At 35.8% G+C, this 20,507-nt stretch overlaps 1 protein-coding gene across 2 annotated transcripts in view; it reads left to right on the plus strand.

Moving 5' to 3' along the window:
- The window catches only part of GMDS (GDP-mannose 4,6-dehydratase), a 418,974-nt gene that overhangs the window by 72,750 nt on the left and 325,717 nt on the right, over positions 1-20,507 (plus strand). For both annotated transcript variants that reach the window (XR_001877006.1, XM_017828779.1), the window contains exon 4: positions 1,110-1,219. Coding sequence is in view for 1 of the 2 variants with exons in the window: in XM_017828779.1 (XP_017684268.1) it covers positions 1,110-1,219 (110 nt within the window). In the remaining variant the exon portion in view is untranslated. The remainder of the gene's footprint in view (positions 1-1,109; positions 1,220-20,507) is intronic.

The raw sequence follows: 20,507 nt of genomic DNA on the forward strand, positions 1-20,507 counted from the left end.
AGATGATACAGTCCCAGAAAAGTGGTGACCATTGTCAAATGGAAAACCTGCTAAACTATACTGAAATAGGAATTTCTTCATTTTCCTGGAGATAGAGCAGTGCAAACATAAATTTATTAAGGTCATAAACATGAAACGAAAACCTATATGAATATGGCAAGTAAATATAAACAGCTAATTCATCAATAGTTATAAGTTTTTATTGGAAAGGTATGTCAATAGGAGTGTGAGGTGATTTTTTTTTTCTTTTTTAATAAGAGCAAAAAGAGATCTGTTTCTGTGAATTTCACTTTTGCAATATCTTCTTGACAGGTCAGGGTCTGAAATCAAGCACAATTTGATAAACCAATGCCACTTACTCTCTTAATTTTGATGGGAGCTCTTACCCACTTTCTTATGCACAAATCAGAAAGAAACTTAAGTTAGGGCAGGGTAAATAACAGCTGCATCTAGCTGCATTCAAAATTTTGGTGTGTAGTATCGTGAAGCATGTTTCATTGACAATTGAATTGTCTTCTGAAATTGCTTTCCAGTGTGTATCTGTATTTTTTTAATGAAAAACAATAGTAACAAATGCAGCAGGTTGTACTGTAATGTTATCTAAATGTTCATCTTGTAGATACCTTAGGCACTCGTGTTGTGAAATGACTCGCAGTGAGAAATTTAACATGTGCAACATTTGGGGAAGAAGAAGAAAGCTATTCATGTATGCTTAAGAAGGTGTTAAAACCTTTGTGACTGACAGATTGGAAGCCCAAACTAAAAATGCCCTTTTTTTGTGGAATTCTATATATGATATTGAACTAATTTATACAACCTGAGTAAATGAAGTGTAAACTAGTTATTAATTTTAAACAAGTGATATAAATGTTGCTAGATAAATCAGACTATTGAGAAGAGAATCTAAAATGGTATTCATTACTCCTACGGAGAAATGTACTTTGTGCTTAAAGCAGGAAAAAACACCAAGCAAAACCATGTTTAGCTGATGATCTCTTAACTTTTTCCAATAGATATTTACCCAGATTTTATTGTAAAATAGGATTTGGACCAAGAATGTAGTGTTGTTCTGAGATTCAGCTTATTAACTCTGTTCTTAAACTCTGAAGACATGAAGCTGCACTACGGGGATCTCACTGACAGCACCTGCCTGGTGAAGATCATTAATGAAGTCAAACCCTCTGAAATATACAACCTGGGAGCTCAGAGCCATGTCAAGGTGAGTAGCCTCTAGCAGCAAGAATTGTGAATGTGTGATGGCGGTAATGGTATATTGCCTTGATTATTTTAGACTACAGCATTTATAGCCATTTTAACAACTGCTAACTCCAGCAGGTAAGCACTGCCTTAAATCAAGATAGTTGTGCTTGCTGCAGTGCTAAGTTACTGCATGAGTTTGCTACTGAATATATATTATGATGTCAATAGTAGAGGTTGAATTGTCACTGTCAACAAAATCAACTGGTTTAAAAATCTGATTTTTCTGCCATATGAAACAACTTTTGCCGTGGAGTTTGCTGCTCATCAGACCTAGTGGAGAGGTTATACAGTGTTCTTATGCCAAACAGTGCTTAAAATAACACGATTTGGTTTATTTAAAATCAATACATATATCAGAGTGTGTCACTTTTAGAAAGGCTTTACCTATACCAGTTTTCATGCGGGTGGTATTCTTTGAAAGATTGATCTACAAATAGAGAAACAGCTCTGCTGCTACTTGCAATATTATGAAACTGTTGGGGTTTTGGTTGCAAAAATCAAGTCAGAGAAACTAGAACAAGAAGGACTTGTTAAACATTAGTCACTTGACCTTGGCAAATACTGCTGCATCAAAAGGAAAGGAAATGAATAGTAGAGATGATAACTTTAATTTGTTTTTTATGTTTGTTAAGCTACTTTGCTGTATTATGGAAAATCTCAGTTTACTAACAGGTGACCTTTATTTACTTGCAAAATACTTATTCATTCTTCATTATTACAAACTGAAGCTGATGGCCAGGTACCAAATTGTCATTAAAATAAATTGTGTGTTAGTCATATGTCCTGTCGTTACTGTGTGAGATGTGAAAGTATTCTAAAGTGTTAATATTCTCTGGCTTCTCTTGAGCTGAGAAGCGAAGGAGCGTTTAAACTTCATGAAAATCAGTTTGCCTTTAGTTTTGTAAGTCAGCCTTCCTACGAAAAGCAGCTTGTTGTTCCTATCATTCTGTAAGCCTTGAAACCCAGCAAGAGGAAATCATGTTGAAAGAATACAGTTGTTGACAACACAAACAGCAGAATATAAAGATGAAATGAGAATAATTTTGCTTATAATTTGCTTGCATGATTGAATTATCCAGCTTGCTCTGTGGTAAACGTGGGTCTGGTTGGATTTATTAGCTCAGGTAGAGCAGTATAATGACAAGGCTATATGAATCCAAGGGCAGCCTTGGTCCAGAAGGTGAAACCTGAGCCAGCAAACTATGCTGGAGTATTTGCAGTTCACAGCTAGGTGTCCCAGCATTCCTTTTCTTGAACTGGTTAGCTGTATAGCAATCTCCATGGAAATTACCTGTCCTCCTTAGATGATGTTAGCGTGGTACTAATATTCTAGTACCAAGCTATCTCCATATGGCTGCTGCAGCTCAGTCACAGCACTGAGGTGGCATGAAGGGGTAGCTGGTGGTGGTGGTGGTGATGCTGATGCTGCTATAGATATTTCCATGACTCTGTCATGGAATACAGGAAACTTCATTCCTGAAATATCTCACTGCATGAGCATTTTGAACCCATGAAGATCTGACCCAGTCTTAGCTTTTGGAAATCTAATGTGTCTTGAAGGACAATGAAAATGGCTCTCTTAGAAGCTACCCTGAATGCAACAAGCCTATACTTAGGCAAAGTTAACAGTCCTATATGAAGTCTAGATGGACTTCTTTGAAGTGTACTTGCTTCCTAGCATCTCCAGTAGTACTTCTATTATTGCAGTTGAGGAGAGAAGGTAGGCACCCCAAATCTATTGACTCAGGTGATTGGGGGACTTGACTATGGTATTGGTAGGACTTAAAAACGGTCCAACAGTGCTTACCGTTTTAAAATAATTGCCTGTGCTGAAAGAGGGAGTGGAACCTGGCCATCTGTTCAGGTGAATGTCTTCACCAGAGACCTGAACAGCTCTTACTATTAAACTTTGGTTATATAAACTTACTGGATTTGCCTGCATGCATCATGTTTGGGGAAGGAGGGAAAGGAACTTCTAATCTTAGCTTGCTTCATGTTCTGGTGGCTTTGAGTCAGTGACATCTTCAGTATTTTTTTGGTGGTGTTTGTGTTGGCTTGTGTTTATGCAGAATAAAGTTTTCTATCACTCTCACTTCCAGTTAGTTTATGTGAGCCATGCTGAAATGAAGGAAAATAAAATCATAGGAAGTTGGTCTGGTTTCCTGTAGGAAACCAATGAAGATGAAATTGGTTCTTGGAATGAACCCACAGTAGTCTGGGAAATACTGTCAGAGAAGACGTTTTTCTGAATCATAAATAGTGAGGGCTGTGACTCATAAAGTAGGTCACTGGGAGGCTGATCTGATCTTGTACATGGGAGAAAGTGAGAGAAGACTGAAACTTGTTTCTTATTAAAAACAGTAAACTTAACAGAATGATATCATCAGTAGGAACAAATTATCCAGGGTACATTCCTGTCTGTTTTGGTGAGAAACAGGGATTAGCTCTCTGCACTGTGTCTTTGCCATCGGATGTTCAGAAAACAGTGGCACATTCACTTCATAGTTACTAAATAAACATTTCAGCCTCATTTTCTCTATCCAGTCTTTATATGTCCTCCTCCTTTGCATTTTAGTTCATTGGGAATCCGATGTGCTGACTGTGATTTGTTTTCATTTCATTTGGTTTCATGGTAGTGATTGTTTACAGTATATTAATTCTAAACAATAATCTATTATTGTATATAGTAGCATTCAGATGGCTTAATTCAAATTCTGTTATCCAGAACTCTATACTCACATCCCTCTGTCTGTTGAATGTCTTGAAAATAAATGATCCAAATGATAGGTTGGCTAAAATGATATAAATGTCTCTTCTTGCACAGGTTTCAGAGGAGGCACACACATAGATATAAGGTTGTAACTGTTTTTTCCTGAAGGACAGATGGTCTCATTAGTAATTGACTGTGCTCTAAGATTTTCTTTTTGAGTTGTATTGAACTAGTGAAGCTGGCAAATATTTTTTGACAAATTTCTGAATCCAAAAGGCAGTGTAACCTTAGTAAAAGATACCTTGCTTTCAGCACTTGAAACTTTTTTAATGTATCTGAGCAGTTAAATGTAGGACTGAAGAAACGGCTCTGGTTTTATGGCTCTTGCTTTCCTAGTAGTCAAGTATTAAATAGCCTAGTAATGCATAGGTCTTCAGAGCTCAGGGAGGAAAATTCCAGCTTATGCAAAAGCCTGTGCTCACCCATGTCTCTTATTGCATCCTGAAGTTATAGCTTGCATGCTGCTTGGTGGGAAAGTGGGATGTCTACAGGGAGAGGAAACTTGAAGTACACAAGAAAAAGTTTAATCATATAATTTAACAGAATCACAGAATGGTTAAAAGTTGGAAGGGACTTCTGGAGACTGTCTAGTCCAACCCCATTACTCAAAGTGGAGTCAACTAGAGCAGGCTGCAAAGGACCTTGTCCAGTCAAGTTTTAAGTAGGAATGGAGACCCCCAGAGCAACTGTTTCCTCACCTGTGCAGTTCCATTACCCTTACAGTAAAAAAACAACACATACCACCAGAAATTTTTTCATATTTTTAGATGGCATTCGCTGTATTTCAGTTTGTGACCATTGCATCACCTCCTGTCTCTGTATACCACTGAGAAGAGTCTGCTGGGGGTAATGGTGCTGTGCAACTCTATAGTGAAGAAGACAGTGGTTAGGACATGGTATAGAAGCTGGAATCCTTCTGTTTAGGACATGAGCAAATCAAAAAATTAAAATTATCTATTGCTGACTTTCTCCTACAGGTTTTATCAGTGATGTTGTAGGGGCAGTCCTCTTTTCTGATTCCTTCTTTATCCATGCAGTTAGCATAGTTGAAAACCATTCATGAGAAAGTCTGTGTAGGAGAGGATGGTGTCGCTCTGAGGCAGTTTCATGTGAAGAACGTACTTCCACTGCACATATACAGTGAGTACTTAGCTATGAGGATAGTCAAGGCACTAAATAACTTAGCACAGAACTAAGTCAGAATTGAGTATTGAAGTCTCCTAAATGCTGAGTTGTGGGATCCTTTCAAGGTCTGTCCTCATGCTGTTCAATAGCCAGGTTGGGGAACGTGCCCTTCTTAGAGAGCAGCTCTCTATTAAGCTCCTTATGTTGAAAAGCCTTCAATTTGATTTTGCTTAGCTTTAGGTATCTCAGTAACACTGAAGCAAAATAGCTTCTGGTGATTGCTGTCATTGTCTATTTGATGAATTAATTCTGAAAGTAATTCTTTTGCACTGGAGATGTGTTTTGGTATGGTGGTCCATGTGTTAAACTGGAATGCTCTCCTCTAATTTGTAGGGTGGATTATTTTTTTTTGTCACCTGTAAATGCCAATCAGTAATCTTAATTATGCTACTTTTGTACATACCCAGTTTGGTTCTGATCCTGCAGTGCTTTCTCATGGCAAAAGATTGGGTTTGTTGTTTTTGTGCGTTTGAGTTTTCTTAACTTTTCTCATTATTTAATACAATATTGCTTACATGAAACTGTAGGCTAAATAATTCAAGGAATTAACTGTAAAGCTTTGCCAGTATTTGCACTAGTAAGAAGGCTTAGAATTAGTAATTACAGCTTGCATAATAAATGTTTTATGTACTATACCTCATGGTTCTTATCATTCAGTATGCTGTTGTATTATTGCATAGGTTTTAAGCTTCTTATGAATGTCACAGAAGCTCATGGCTTCTGAGAAAATTAATGGATTTTTTTTGTGTGTTTTATAGAACGAGCGTTTTGGCTGTTCAGTGTAACAAGTTTTAGTCTAGTTAATTTTAAAGGACATTAGCAATACTCTGTAGAGTTGTAGTAAGACTTATTCATAGGGAAAAATAAGTGTAACAGACCTTAGTTTTATGTAATTAGAGAATTTTATAGCTATGCTTTATAGAATATTTTTTGTCTGAATATGATATCAAATTACTTCTAATTTAGCATGTATGGCTGTTCAATTTATTAGCCAAAAACTGAGTTTCCAAACCTGATTTATAGTACAAGACTATAAATATAGAGCCTACTGCCCTAAGTTACCACTGATTACCATTGGACCCTAGCGTGGGCCTGTGGTACCATATTCTGTGGCCTGCTTGGTAACTGTCAGTCTCCTGTCATCTGTTTACTGGTGGTGCCAGCTCATGACACTAGCCCTGTGAACACAACCTCACTCTAAAATTTGTTATGCTAACCAGCAAATTCTATATTTGCACAGGGCTTTAGATGATGGGGTCTTGGTCCTTAGCCAGGGCATTTAGACTCTCTGCTGTAAATACAAAGGAATAACCATTAGCTGGGTTACCTTCTGTCCTGCAGAATGTTTTACTCCTTTTGCTCATGCTGGTATTACACAGGGTATGATTTTGTAAGGTGCTGAACTGTCTTAATTTAGTTCAGCACGCTCTTTAATTGCTTCAACTTCAGATTGTTGAAGTTGTTTGGATGCTTTCCTGGGTTTTGTGCAGGATGCTGTGTCCTTGTGGGATAGAGTGCACCAGAGGGCAGAATAAGCCTCTCAAGTTATTTTTTTTCAAATGCATATATGTGATGTTATGCTGTGTGTAGTTTAAACTCTTTAAGTAATCTAATTCCTTTTAAGCAATCAGGTTTTAGGTAGTTTTACACTTGAATTATTCTGGGCAGTACCTGTGCAATACCTGTTCAAACAGATTCTGTGTGGCCTTGAAGGAAAGGTAATTCCAGTAATAGCTAGCAATTGGAATTATATATGTCTCTTCACTTGCTCTACTAAATATTTATGGCAATTTTATACAATCTTTATAATTGCAGCTTGTATTGTCAGACTAAATAGATTTAAAACCAAGTGTTAGTAAGGAACTTAGTGCAACTAATAATTTTATTAAACAGATTAACTTTATTAGTTAACTACACGTATTATGGCTGAAAATGTTATGAATGCATAAAAAGAACAATGGAATAATGCACTCAGTGGTACTAGTATTTATTAATAAATACAGGCATTAACAAATTGCTTCCCAAACCAAGTACTATTTATGTCAATACCAGTGAGAAGATGAAGACATTATGTTTATGGGTATATTTTAATACTATGGGAAAACTTTCATAACTTCTGCTTCAGGCTGGTATTGCCTCCCTGCCCTCCTGTTCCTCATCTCTCATTTTCTCCTTACCTTCCTCCCTCAACAAAGACCCTCCTTTTCTCCCTGCTCTTCCTCTGAGCTGGGATATTCTTTCCCCCTCTATAGAAAAATACGCAAGAGTTCATATGCTTTTTGGATCACAGTGACCTTATTTATAGTTTGTGTGCTACATTTTTGCTTTTATGTAGTCTTTCATTTTGCTGTTTTTTCTTATGGATCATTTCCAGGGTAAATGCTGAAGCACATTTCTATAAATATGTTTTTTAAGTGTATCAGGAAAGCAGCCATGTAAAAAAAAATTTTTTTTAAAAAATGGAGTACTTAATCAGGGACGTGAAAAGGACCAGACTGAGCCCTGAAATGGGACTTTTCCATATGGCTTAGTATTTAAAGAACAGAATGTACGCTGTCATGAATTTGTAACTGAAGATTATAGATTCCTTTAGAGTTTTTTGCAACTTTAGCAAGTGTCTCTTGCATGATGTTTTACAAACGCAAGCTAGGGACTTTTTTCAGCTGCTGTTGCTGTGTTGTGCAGTCACATACAGAGCAGGCTGAATGCTGTGATGAATGAAGTGGTGTTTATCTTTGTGACCCTGATGACGGATAAAGTACCACCTCCTTCATCTCGTGCTTTGTGTGTGGTTTCTGCTTTAAGGCTCTGTGATGTGACTTCCTGACTTCTGAATTTTAAGTGTTTTGTAGTGAAGGGGGACAGCCAATGAATCCGTGTTCATTCAATGCCATGGCCCCAGTTGAGTCTGGATACCTGTTGAAATCATGCCTTCAATGTGATCTGTGGCTACATAATTAAATTGTAACTTTTAAAATAATTGCTTTAAAGCAAACTTTAGAGCTGGCCTATAAATGGAAGAATGTTGTTAAATTGGATTCCCTTTTTAGAGATGAATGGTTTATCGTATCATTCTACTTTTGTTTGCAGTAATCAAATCTCTGCTGTAGTTGTAGCTGGATTTTTTTTTTAGTGCAAAAGTAATTGCTGAAGTGGTTTCTGCTTCTGGACATGAGCAGGGAGGAGTGACAAAAACTTCCCTGAGGGTTTTCTTCTAACAGCTGATGCAGGGAGACAGAAAGCTGGGGAAAAGGGAAGGCAAACCCAGCTGTGGTGGTGGCGGCGTTGTATTTCTTCTGTCAAATAGATGGCAGCAGAGCGTTGTACACAATGGAGCAGCTCCATCCTGTAATGGGAATGAGAGGGGAATGACACTTCAAGCTGACTTGTATCAACTGCAGCCTTGAAAGACTTGTCGTTAAGCATAAAATAGGGAAGAAAGCTACTATTGATAATGCAGGCGCATAGAGGATGAAGAAGGGTATGAGATGCTATAAAGTACTGAATTTCTGGAGTAGTCCCAGGTGGCAAAACTTAATCTTTTAAGGTATGTCATCCACTCATGCAACATGATTGAAATCAGCTAACATAATATGCATGTCAAAATAAAGAGACAGAAAGAAAAAGAAAGTATTCACAAGTTGCAACTGAAAGTGATATACAGCTGCCTTGGGGTACTGTCGGAGTTGGCCAGAAAGCCTATTTTTCAGTTAAGTGAGTTAGAGAAAGGAAATGTCAGTCCTCAATCAGGCAAGCATTCTTTGGTAAGGTTTACTTAAATGTCAGCATTTTTAGAAAAAGAGCTGCAGTCTTTTCTGCTCTGATCCCCAAAATTAGATTTCCTATTAAACTGGGTCAAGCTGCAGATTTGTCTCTAGAAGTGTTTGATTAATAAAATTAGTACAGGGTTTGGCTTGGTATTTATTAAGTGCAAAATTAATGGCTGCAAAATAGCTGCAGTCATCGTAGACATTAACATATTTTGTTGTATGCTCATCTGCATCTAAAATTTTGTAGTAGGATGATCCTGAAATAAAAGGTGGAATTGAAGGCTTTGATGTCAATGATTGCTCAAGCTCTCAGATTTTACGATATTATGGTAGAAAGATAGAAAAGAAGTTAAGAAATTATTATTAGTTGTATAGCGTTACTGTCTAGAAATTATGCCAAGGCTGGAAAAGTCAATGTGGGATGCTGTCTTAAATTTACATTATATTTTATTTCTCTTACAGCTCTGAGTGCAATCATCCTGGCTGAGCATTAGCTTTACTGTTTTTATTTATGATAGACCTCATTAAGGGTTTACTTTCTGTAAACATGCTTTTTAACCTGGCTGCCTGAAAAGTTATTGCAGAATTTTGGGGATAACTGTCAGGTTTCTGTTGTGATAACAACTTGTTTCTCATATAATGTTTCTATTTCTCATGTTGGATATTTTAGTGATCCAGTGATCCATCCACCCTCTTCATCAAGCTATTAAGAAACCCAAACCACCGTGTAATTTGTTTCTTACAGGTTTAAAGAAAAGCATATAGGATTCACTTTGAAGTGCTGCAACTGGTGCTAGCTGCCACAGGTTACTGAGATTGGAGGGTAACGCAGGTCTACAAGAGTGTAGGTGATTTTCAGTATCGTTCATCGTACACTATGGAAGGTGTTAATAGAATAGCTCTGACGTTTGGAGCTTTTTCATTGCGGTTAAATTATTGCTCATGCAGAAGGATGAGTGTATCTGTGTGTGTTTTGGTTTGTTTGTTTATTTATTTTATTACTATTTAGTGTCTTAAAGTAGCAGTTTTAAGAAAAATCTGGATATAACAATTATATGCAGTATCTGCTATTTGAACACTGGTAAAACATTGCTATTAAATGAAAGAAATGCATGTGATTTGTTGGATGAGTAATAATATAAAGCTATTTTAAAACATTTTTTTCCTTTACTGAGTCTTACATTAGTTTGTTATATATTTATTTTTTATTGTGCGTCTGAACATGCTTCCATGGAGGCATATTAAAATTCTTGGAAGAAATAACATGGCTGTGTTTTTACATTTTTATAAACCATTTACTAAGTTGCTGTTCTAAACACTAAAAATGGAAGCTATGAAAAATCTGTGACTACGCAATAATACATGCATTTCACTGATTGTCCAGATAAATTAGGTTGGCAGAACAAATGCAAACTTCTTAAAATAAGCAGTTCCAAAACTCTCTTGGTAATTCTTCTTGAGGCTAAATGCTACAGACTGCTACTGAAGCCAAACCTCATAGAACTGTTTGCAAGGGGGTTGCTGGGGAGGGAGGGTTGTTGTTGTCTCTTGCCTCTTTTCCATTGAGGTAAGGATATTAGCTTGAATGACATCATTTAATTTTCTCAATTTTGAAATGGTATATTTGCATAACAAAGCAGTATTTCTTTTTTTCCTTAAGTTTTATTAGAATTGTCAGGGTGTATGTGTGCGTGCATGTTTCTGGTCTTCTTGCTGAGTAATGCTAGATTTGTTCTTTGTTCTGTGTAAGTTTGGCTTTGTGGTTTATGCAGCTTTAAAAATATATGTATATTCTCTCGACTTCCTCATCTGTGGAAGAAGAGCATTGTGCATCTTAAAGCTTCTCAGTATGTTTTACAGGCATGCAAAACAAGAGAAATAAAGATTTTCTGTGGTAAAAAATGTTTTTTCTTATCTTCTTAGTGAAGCGGCATTGAAATAACTTAAAGTGCACAAAACATTTCTGTGAAAGAACTGTTGCAGTGAGACATGCACATTTAACCTCACAGAAAGTATGATTTAGAATGGCTGCGTGGCCAGGAGTGACAGAACAAAGATTAATTCCACTGTTATAATAGTCCATGGACACAAGTTTTTATTTTTCCTTGAACATTTTAGACATTGAAGATGAAACATAAAGAGACTTTTTTACTTTTGGATGTTGGGAATAGACATAGTTATTCAACTTCACTATATTTAAAAATATATCAGGAAAAAAATATAAGTTGTCATTTTGGGATGTTTAGGGTCTCTCGGTGTTTGTGTTCATTTTTGTTTTAATCACAATGATCTTGAGGGAATCTGTATAGAATATTGTATCTTAACTGAGTGTCTCCTGTGAATGAGGTGATGGTTTACTTTGTAAACAGTGTACATCTGGTATTTATTGATAATCCATTTGAATTAGGATTCATATTGGTTTAAATAGGTTTACTGCAGTTTAATCTTATTGTGATGATGCTATGTTACATTTTAGCAGGCAAAAAACAGTTATTCAGGAAATTTCTCTGTTTCAGGGACAATAAAGAGCTGTAACATAGGAACATTGCCTGCTTGTATGAAATGCTCGGATTTGAATAGAGAGAACATCTTTATCAGTGTTTGTGCTCTAAAATGCAACTTGTTTTGCAGAGGGTAGGTATGTTTTGCATAACAGCTGATGGTTTGGGAAAAACTTAATTTTAAAAAAAAATCAGTACTATTTGCCATTACATTATGAAGTCCTCAACTTCTATTAGTTTTTATTGCTCTGACTTTTTTGAAGTGGAGCTGTATCAAACATCTTTGGTGATAGACTTGGTCTCCAAAGGAGTAGCTAGGGCAACAGAAGGGAGTAGTCTGGTGTTTATCCTCCTATACAGCTATCCATACTAGCTTTCCATTACCCTATTTTTTCATTAAGTTTTTACCAAATATATTGGCTTGCATAATTGCATTGTGAATGCCTGAACTGCATTTTTCCTGTAAGTATGTGATGCTGAGAAATAGCATTTTAATTTTAGCCAGACATTCTTGCATAATATTGCTTCATGGTGATGCAATTTCACTGGCATAGCATCAGAACAAAGCCTTACAGCATCAAACAAGGATGTAAAAACAAATTAAAGGATGCTAGAAGTTCTAAGCATTGCTTTAAAGCTTTTAATATGCTTAATATTCTTGAATTTTTTTAAGCTCTCTGAGTGTGTTTGTATAACAAGCTGTGAGTTCTGTGGAGCTTTTCTAATTTTATATTGGTGTAATATTTTTCCTTTGACTTTTTTCTAAAACTCCACTGTGGCAAAGAACATCCTCCAGAAATGATGTATTTTAATTACAAGGCATATGCAACCTATGTATTTAGTTAGCTGGGCAGTAAAATTTAATTGCAAAGCTCTAAGAAATGTTCCTGAAAACATTGCATACATTCAGCATACCTGAGTCTTTGGAGCTAGTAAAAGATTCAGTTACTTTACTAAACTTACATTATCTAAAATGCCAGTTCCACTGATCAAGTAGATTTAAATTTACTTTGAGTAAAGGATAATGTAAAATACTAATTAATTGTGATACCGATCTATGTTGCAATCTCTTCCATGTCTAAACTTTAATTATAGTGGCAGTTGTTGCAAGTTTTATCTGAAATAAAATGTTATAGAATTCTTCCCGCAGATTTCAAAAGTTACAACTTAAATGAAACAATTCAGTATGTAAATAGCTGATAAATGAGAATTATTTTCAAAAATACTATGCAAGAAATTCTGTAAAACACATCAGGTTTTTTTTTATTTTTTCATGTACTAGATGTTCCTAAAACTGATTGCAATACTTTAATGAAAAAAAAATAGGACTGATTGACTTGTCATGAGGTGTGATCTGAAGGCCACTAACATCACTGGCATAGATTCTTTGCAGTGCTTGGGAGTATTTCATGCTTTCAGATTTTGTTCCTATACTGTAATACTTTGATTTTGTTCAGCTATTAGTATTTCTAGGCATTGTGCATTTTCATTTTGTCACATTTAGATATATCATTACTGAATGTTGCAAATTCCAGTAGTTGCATTTTATAGTGCTAGTGTATAGTGATAAGAAATGTGCATTAGAAATTTGGACTGTAAACACTGAATGCTAATTAAGATGTAAAAGAATGTCACACAAGTCAGTTGAACACAAACTTTGGGTAGTTTTTGGAAAATCACATAACTGTTAACTGTGTTTAAATTGTGTAAGGGGTTTATTACTTGTAATTCATTGCCTTACATTTGTGGTTAAGGTACTGAACTAGGATTCCTCTATAAATATTAGTGTAGGGTATTCTTTCTTTATGCTAAATAGATAAAAGGAAATTATTTGAACATTCTCTCCAATGCTTCAATTTAAAATAAATAATTAAAAATCTGATGATTAGCATCAAGTCATATTGAAGACAAAATTTCCCAATAATGACATGCAACTGATCAATAGAAGTTATTTATGATAGTATCAGTGTAGATTTAGTAATCTAGGGAAAGTAATAGTGTTGCAATTTAATGGTTGAAAAATCCATGTAACATTATCTAGTGTGAAAACCTGTCCTTATTCACAGGGCAATTTTTCCATTGATTCAGTGGTTTCCTTAATAAAGCTGAAATATTTTTAATCCATGACTGGTTTGCTTTAAAACAAAACAAAAGACTAGGGGGGAGGGGAAGTAAAAGAAAGTTTAATATAGTGAGACCCATGGATAAAACAGAATTGCCTGCAATATATTATCCTCTCTGTCAGCAAGTACAGATTAAAGTTGACTTTGCTTTTGTAAGCAAATGTTAATATTTTTATAGGAGGGGTGTCTTTCTTAATGACATGTTACATATGCATATTTACTGTTAGATGTTAACATGTTCACAAACTGCACTGTTAACAAAGTGAAATGTGGCTTTCTAATGCCATGGAGTGTAAAGAATTTGAAGATTTAAAGGTCTCAAGAACAATGTATTGAAAATGTTATTACATTTCAAGGCAAGGAAGCAATTGAACCTTAATTAAATGTAGCTTAAATTTTAGTTTGGATTTTTTTTTTTAATGTAGACAGACACTTTTGGTTTTATGTGGGGTATGGAAGGATGAACTCTCTGTCTTTAATATTTGAAGAGGAACTTTTTCCACAGTGCCATAAAATGTTATGAATTAAAACGTCACAAATAATTTTTAAACTTTTTGAAGTAGCTTTCTTTCATATGCCTATGAGTTTGAAAAGAACATCCCAGAGTGCACATGGATGTGTGTAAACTTGGCTGTCACTAGACCTTTGCTTCGGTGCCCTTTGGTTCATTTGTGTGTTAATCTCTACCTGCTGTAGTGAGTCTGTGACAAGACCTGCAGCACAGAGGATATTTCTCCATGCATCTTCTAAACTCTAAGTGGGCTCTGCTGTGGTTATAACATCTCTTCTGGACAGTACTATCATGCTGTAATGTCAGACCGCGGTTTAAATGAAACAGTTAAGTGGAAATATATATTTGCTTCACTTCCACTAATACACAGTTAGGCACCTTGCTTCAGACCAAGCTTTCTAATGTAGTTTTTCTTGGCTTTAATTAGACTGGTGTTTGCACAGCATTGGTGGTGATTCATGTAGGTTCTTGATTTTCATGAATTAGTACAAATTCTTTTTTTCTTTCTTTAGCTTTCAACCTACTAGAAAAAAATCTTTACAACCTGATTAGATTTGCATAAAATCAGAAACCATATACTTCCTAAATTAAATCTTCTCATTTAAGATATCATTTTTGCCAGTACATTGTAAAACCGTAGTTAAAAATGTTTGCTGTAAGTGCAGATGCATTTTTTTTTAAAAACATAAGCACAGATGTCAGGTTCTGTAAGTAAAACCTATAAATAAGGGTTAACTTAACTGTCTAGATTTTTTTTATCACAAACAGTCTACGGTGGCCTGCCAACACTTTCTTTCCTTTACAGAAATTTTTATTGGTACATGTATTACTGTATTTGACCATCCTGTCACATAACTACAGCCAGTTTTAAAAACCTTTGCTTTAGAAACTGTGATTGAAAATAAGAGGGCAATAGGCAAATAGTTATTTTCATCAATGACTGTGATTTAAAGTATCTTCAGAAAATGGTAGTTCTCTCACAGAATTCTAATTACTCTGTTTCTCTTAATATGGAAACATACAGTAATTACTTTTAAAATGCTGTGTTTAAAATGAGAAATTGCTTACCTGACAGGCAATAAAATCTGAAGATTACACTATCTGTACTGTTGTTTTTCTCTATTAATTGGATGTATTTTGTCTCCTAACTTTTATGTTTTTTCTTTTCCCTGGCTTGTTTCTTTGTAGCACCGTGTGAGACGCTGTTATACAAAAGACGCATGAAATTATTAAGAGATAGCATAACAGAAAAGAGTGCTCTTTTAACTGTTTATTAAATTATTATTATTAGATACCACATTTCATGCATGTCGAACTTCATTGTTATAACACTTAGTTGCAATGTGTGGCACAGATTAATTACTTGGAATATCTTCAGAGGTATTTTCTGCATACTAATAATGCCAAAGATTTCAAGTATTTGTCATGTCATGTGCTAAATGTAATGATAATAGTACCAGTGTAGTACATTGGGTGTTTTGTTATTAACTAAAACTTACCAAGTTAAACTACAAAAGCCAGACTGAATAAATTAGTCTGTTTCATCTTTTTTTCTCCTTTTCTGTCACTTCTTGATTTTTGTTCTTTTGATTTTTTAGATGGGTGGTAAGCATGGGGAGTATGTGAAAATATTACACTTTGGAACTGATTTAAAAGGCTTTGATTAAAACCATCTGTTCCCACCTCCTAATCTTCAAGTTGCTCTTGAAAAATAGGCCAAACCTATCCCAGGGGAGCTAGTGGATAGAACTATCTACAAAAATAATAAGATGTAAAAATACAAAGTATACAGATACTGAAAGCTCAATGATCTGTAGCAGCCTACTCTTGTTTCTGGATAGTTTTGCAGGTCTGAATTCCGTAGTGGGAAGGGACATATAGGATACTCATGGGAGAGAAGCCACCTATTTGCATATTAAACAATATGATACTAATAGGATGAAATTTGGGAAAGAACATAATTATCCCTGCCGATAGTGGATGGGGGGATGGTTGGAGCTAGATGATCTATAAGATCCCTTCCAACCTGAAGCATTCTCTGATTGTATGATCTGCCAGAGGCACATGTTTCTACTTTGATAGAGAAACTGGTGTTCTACATACTCCCTGCTCTCAGAGCAAGTCAGGAAAATATTCCATTATCTCATTTTTACAACTAGAAGTGGGTATCTGAACGTTACCCGTTTTAAAACAAAAAATCATAAATGCCCTGCAAGCATCAAACCAAGAACCAGTGTACAGATAATGCTTTCTGAGTGGTGGTTTCATGCACAAACCCCCATGCTGTACCTTTTCCTTGACTTGCCTGATCACTAAATAATTCTGTTGCCAAAAAGGTGGTTTTAAATGTAAATGGAGACTCCTTGCAGCTGATGTTTTGTGTCAGTCTTTTTGAAAACAAAGCGATACTCTAACTGCCATATGTATTGATATGTAGAGTCCTCCATAGCTTAGATTTTTGTCTTTGTCATTGGGCATCCATCTCAATACAGCTGCAGATACCAGTGACATAGTACAGGTAAAAATACTAGCCAAAAAGAAAAAAATACATGCCAAAAAGAAAAAAAGGAAAAGAAACCAATCCAAAACAACAACTCCCTCCAAAAAACCCCTACCAAATAAAATGGGCAAATGTAAACAACACCATATTGCAAGTTTATCCAAAATGAGCTTTCAGATAAAGTAGTTGGCAGAAGCAGTATAGTTAAAAGATGATAGAGAACAAAAAATACTTTTTCAGGGTGTTCATCCTCTATCAGACTGTTTAAAAACAATAAAGTGTCAGTGCAGCATCAGAAAATTGTGCAGCATGTTACAGGCCCATACTCTGTTACAGTGATTTGTGACCTCAACTCATTATAACTACAAAACCACAGAGTATGCAAAAGCTGAAGCTGGCATAATTTTCACAGTTATGTGAAGAGTGTCTTCACCCTGAGCTAGATATTCCCTTTTTTGCCAAGTCAACTCTGAGAATATTTGTGTCGTTTGCTAAAGGCACATCTGGGCTTCATCCCAGGTGCTGGAGATATGAACCCCACCTTTCACGGGATGAACTCCATGAGAGCTGTATGCCTGTAGGTCATCAGTGCAGAGGGACAGTACTTAGGAACAGACAGATCCTAGGATATGGTATTTGTTCCAGGAAGACAAATATTCTCTAGGAAGCTTTAGGAACCAAATTTTTGAATTAAATTGAATTTTTAAAATGAAAAAAATAAGGCCTGCTGCACTGGATTTAGAGTTGCTTTGCCCCCTGGCTTGGGGTTCTTTGTTCTTTGCCTAGAAATTGTAACATTTTTAATTTATGAAAAAAATGTTACAGTATATTCCTCAAAGCTGAAAACAAAGTTGAGTGTAAATTGTTTATTTGCCCTCAGGCTGTTTCATCACCTACTAACCAGCATCCTCCTTCACCTGCGATGACATAAGATCTTTACTGAGCAGCTGACAGTGGGTGCAAACTGCCTTTCTACTCTTTTACCTCCACCCAGGAGTGTCTTCATGCATAATAATATTTAAAACCAGAACCTCTTCTCTTCTCATCTATATGTCTAACTTATTTCAAATCCCTCCTCCAGAGACCCACACTTCTGAGGCACGTTCCAGAATATCCGTAGCTAAGATGTTGCTGCTCCATGAGCAAGCTCATTGAAAACAAACTTACACAGAGCACAGTATCCATCTGTCTCTTAAGAAATGGCTTATTTCATAGTGAAAACCAGCAGCATTTAACTGTGTCAACAAGGTAGGATGGTGTATTGCATTGTCCCTTTGGGCTGTGTTGCTAGCATAGATAGGAAGTTCTGTGTGACAAGAGATGTAGCTCTTCTGTGTTACTTGCTGTCTTTCATGTAAGATGTGTTGCTGTGGCATCCGACGTGCATTTTGTAAGGATCTTTCATCTTGTATATGAAATGAAGAAAGCAACAACTTCCATTTATGGTTTCCTACTTCAAAGCATGAGCTACAGTGAAGAGGTTCAAAGGTGGGCTGGTCTCAGAGGTGCATATGCTTCCCTGCCGGAATGTATGTGTTCCAGCCATTTAGTCTTAATAGGTATTGCATGGGTCACTTTAGAAAGTATACTTGCATATTCTGGTGACTAGGTTATGTTTATAAAACTGCTCTGGAAACATAAATGCTTCAAACTTTTTCAAGTGTTGTGTTCTGTGGGAGTAATTCAGACTTTGCAACGTGACAAGTGTTTTTACTGCCTCGGACACTATTAATAGTACGCTCCAGTCATGATGTGGTTGTACCCCAAGCTCACGGGGATTGCTGGTTTTTTTGAAGTTGTTCTTCAAAAAAATAACTGAATTTTTTTTATTGCTCCAAATTCTATGTTGAGGTATTTGCGTTTTTTTTCCCTGAGACAATGGGTTACATCTTGATTTGTGTTACAGGTACTTTTTGTGTTACAGTACTTTTTGTGTCTGGTTAGATCAGTGTTCCACTTGATGTATTTCTGATTCATAGCCAGAGCCTGGTCCTTTGACAGGAGGAGGGAAGGTAGCTTCTCCCTGCTCCTCTCACTGCAGTGTCAGTAACAGAACTGGTATGTGTCTCTTGAATAGAAACCAAAACACTAGTTGTTTTATTAGATGGTGACATTGTTTTGTTTAGTGTACCAATAGTAATTGTGAATTCAAGCAGTCAGGATGGTAGTGACTCTTCTCAGTAGCATAAACATAAAAATAACACTTTTGCTGTAGACATCTCAAATGCAGAGTAGGCATGAGCTTGTTTAAGGCTTCTTTTCGCAGAGAGCTGTTATTTCCATCGCACCTTTGAGTAACATGCTAACTAATATGACGCTGAGTTACAGGTTCACGTTTTAATTATTTGGCTTTTTGTGAATCATACATATCAAAAGCACAAGTTACTGCCATTAAGGCTTTGTTGGTCATTGGTTTTATATAACATTTATTTCAGATTTCATTAGTTAATATGTTGCACTTTGGTTGGTCTAGTGAACTGTGTTAGGACGTGGGAAGCCTCTGTAGCTCAGTTTATCGTAATTAAACTTAGAGGTTTTTTAATACACTTTTGTTTCAGATTTGGTGTCTTGTAAGTGAGAATAAAGAAATTTATTTTTTTAATTATTATTATATAAATTTATTTTAAAAATTCCTAATTTGCTCTTTATGATATCCAGTTTGAGAAACAGTGCCTTTTCCAAACAGGAAGATTGTGCCGATGTGCATAAGAATAATGTATTGTTGTGTTATAGCCAAGGCTGCAATCCTGTTCTGAAAAATGAAATGAAAAGGTACCTTCTAAATTAAGTGACATTACCCCTTCTTAGTGACCAAAGCATTTGATACCCATTCAAACATAAATGCAAAGTTTTAATATGAAAATTAAGCAATTCTAATAGATGTTAAAATGTTTTTAAATGTTAGGCATAAAATTTAGATCTAAAAATACAATGTTTTGCACCTTTTTTGACCCTGTTGACTTCCTACAGTTAAATAACAGCAGATATATTAGATGCCCTAGGTAATTTCATCAGTATGCATTAAAAGCAGATAGTGACTACTAAACATTTTCTTGGTCTTCTGTACAATAAAACAGGAAACAATTTGGTTGGCGACATAGAGGTGGAATGCAGTACGAAAATGAAATAAGATAAAACTCCCTGTGGAGAAGCAGTCTGTATGTTACACCCTGAAGGGATGAATGCTGATACTGTGCACGAATGGCTTCTTTAGAGAGTCTTGGAATTTCTAAATATTTATTATGGCAGTATATAATGGCTGTATTACCTAATGTGGTGCTGTTTCCTGCTTTCTATATCCTGAAAATACTTGATAATTCAGCCTTAAGCTTAAATACTTCTTGTAGTTTCATTAGAGTTCTGCAGATAGGAACCTTGGAGCAATCAACACTGTTGAAAAAAAATATTTAGGAACAAAAAGGAGATTAGTAGAGAACACATTCTAATGACTGAAATACTAGGCTAAAAGTAGCAGTCCTGGGTTTTAACTGTTCGCTTGCCATTGTCTGTTGGGAAGGGAGGGCAAACTAAGGTTCTGATACTCAGGGTGGAGTAATGCTCACTTGTTAAAATCTTTGCAATTCATACTAAAAAGTTCTGTCTTTCTGTTATGATTCTTTAAGCTGATTTATGATGTATCCAAATAGACTGAAAATTATTTTCATTGTTTTCTGTGCTGGCAAATATGCAAGCAATTGCTGTACATCTACAAAAACTGATTCAGACTTTGAAGAAAAAAGCATCTGATGGGGGTGTGTGTGTATTTTTTTTCTCTTAAGATTGTTGGAGCATCTTTGAGTGCTCCTTTCCTTGTTATTTGTCAGTAGCAATGACATGGTAAAGTACAGATGTCAAACTATTAATGAAATTCCAAATAAAATGCTCAC

The sequence above is a fragment of the Lepidothrix coronata genome, unplaced genomic scaffold (assembly GCF_001604755.1).
Source record: "Lepidothrix coronata isolate B3197 unplaced genomic scaffold, Lepidothrix_coronata-1.0 Scaffold152, whole genome shotgun sequence".
NCBI classification, from domain to species: Eukaryota; Metazoa; Chordata; class Aves; order Passeriformes; family Pipridae; genus Lepidothrix; species Lepidothrix coronata.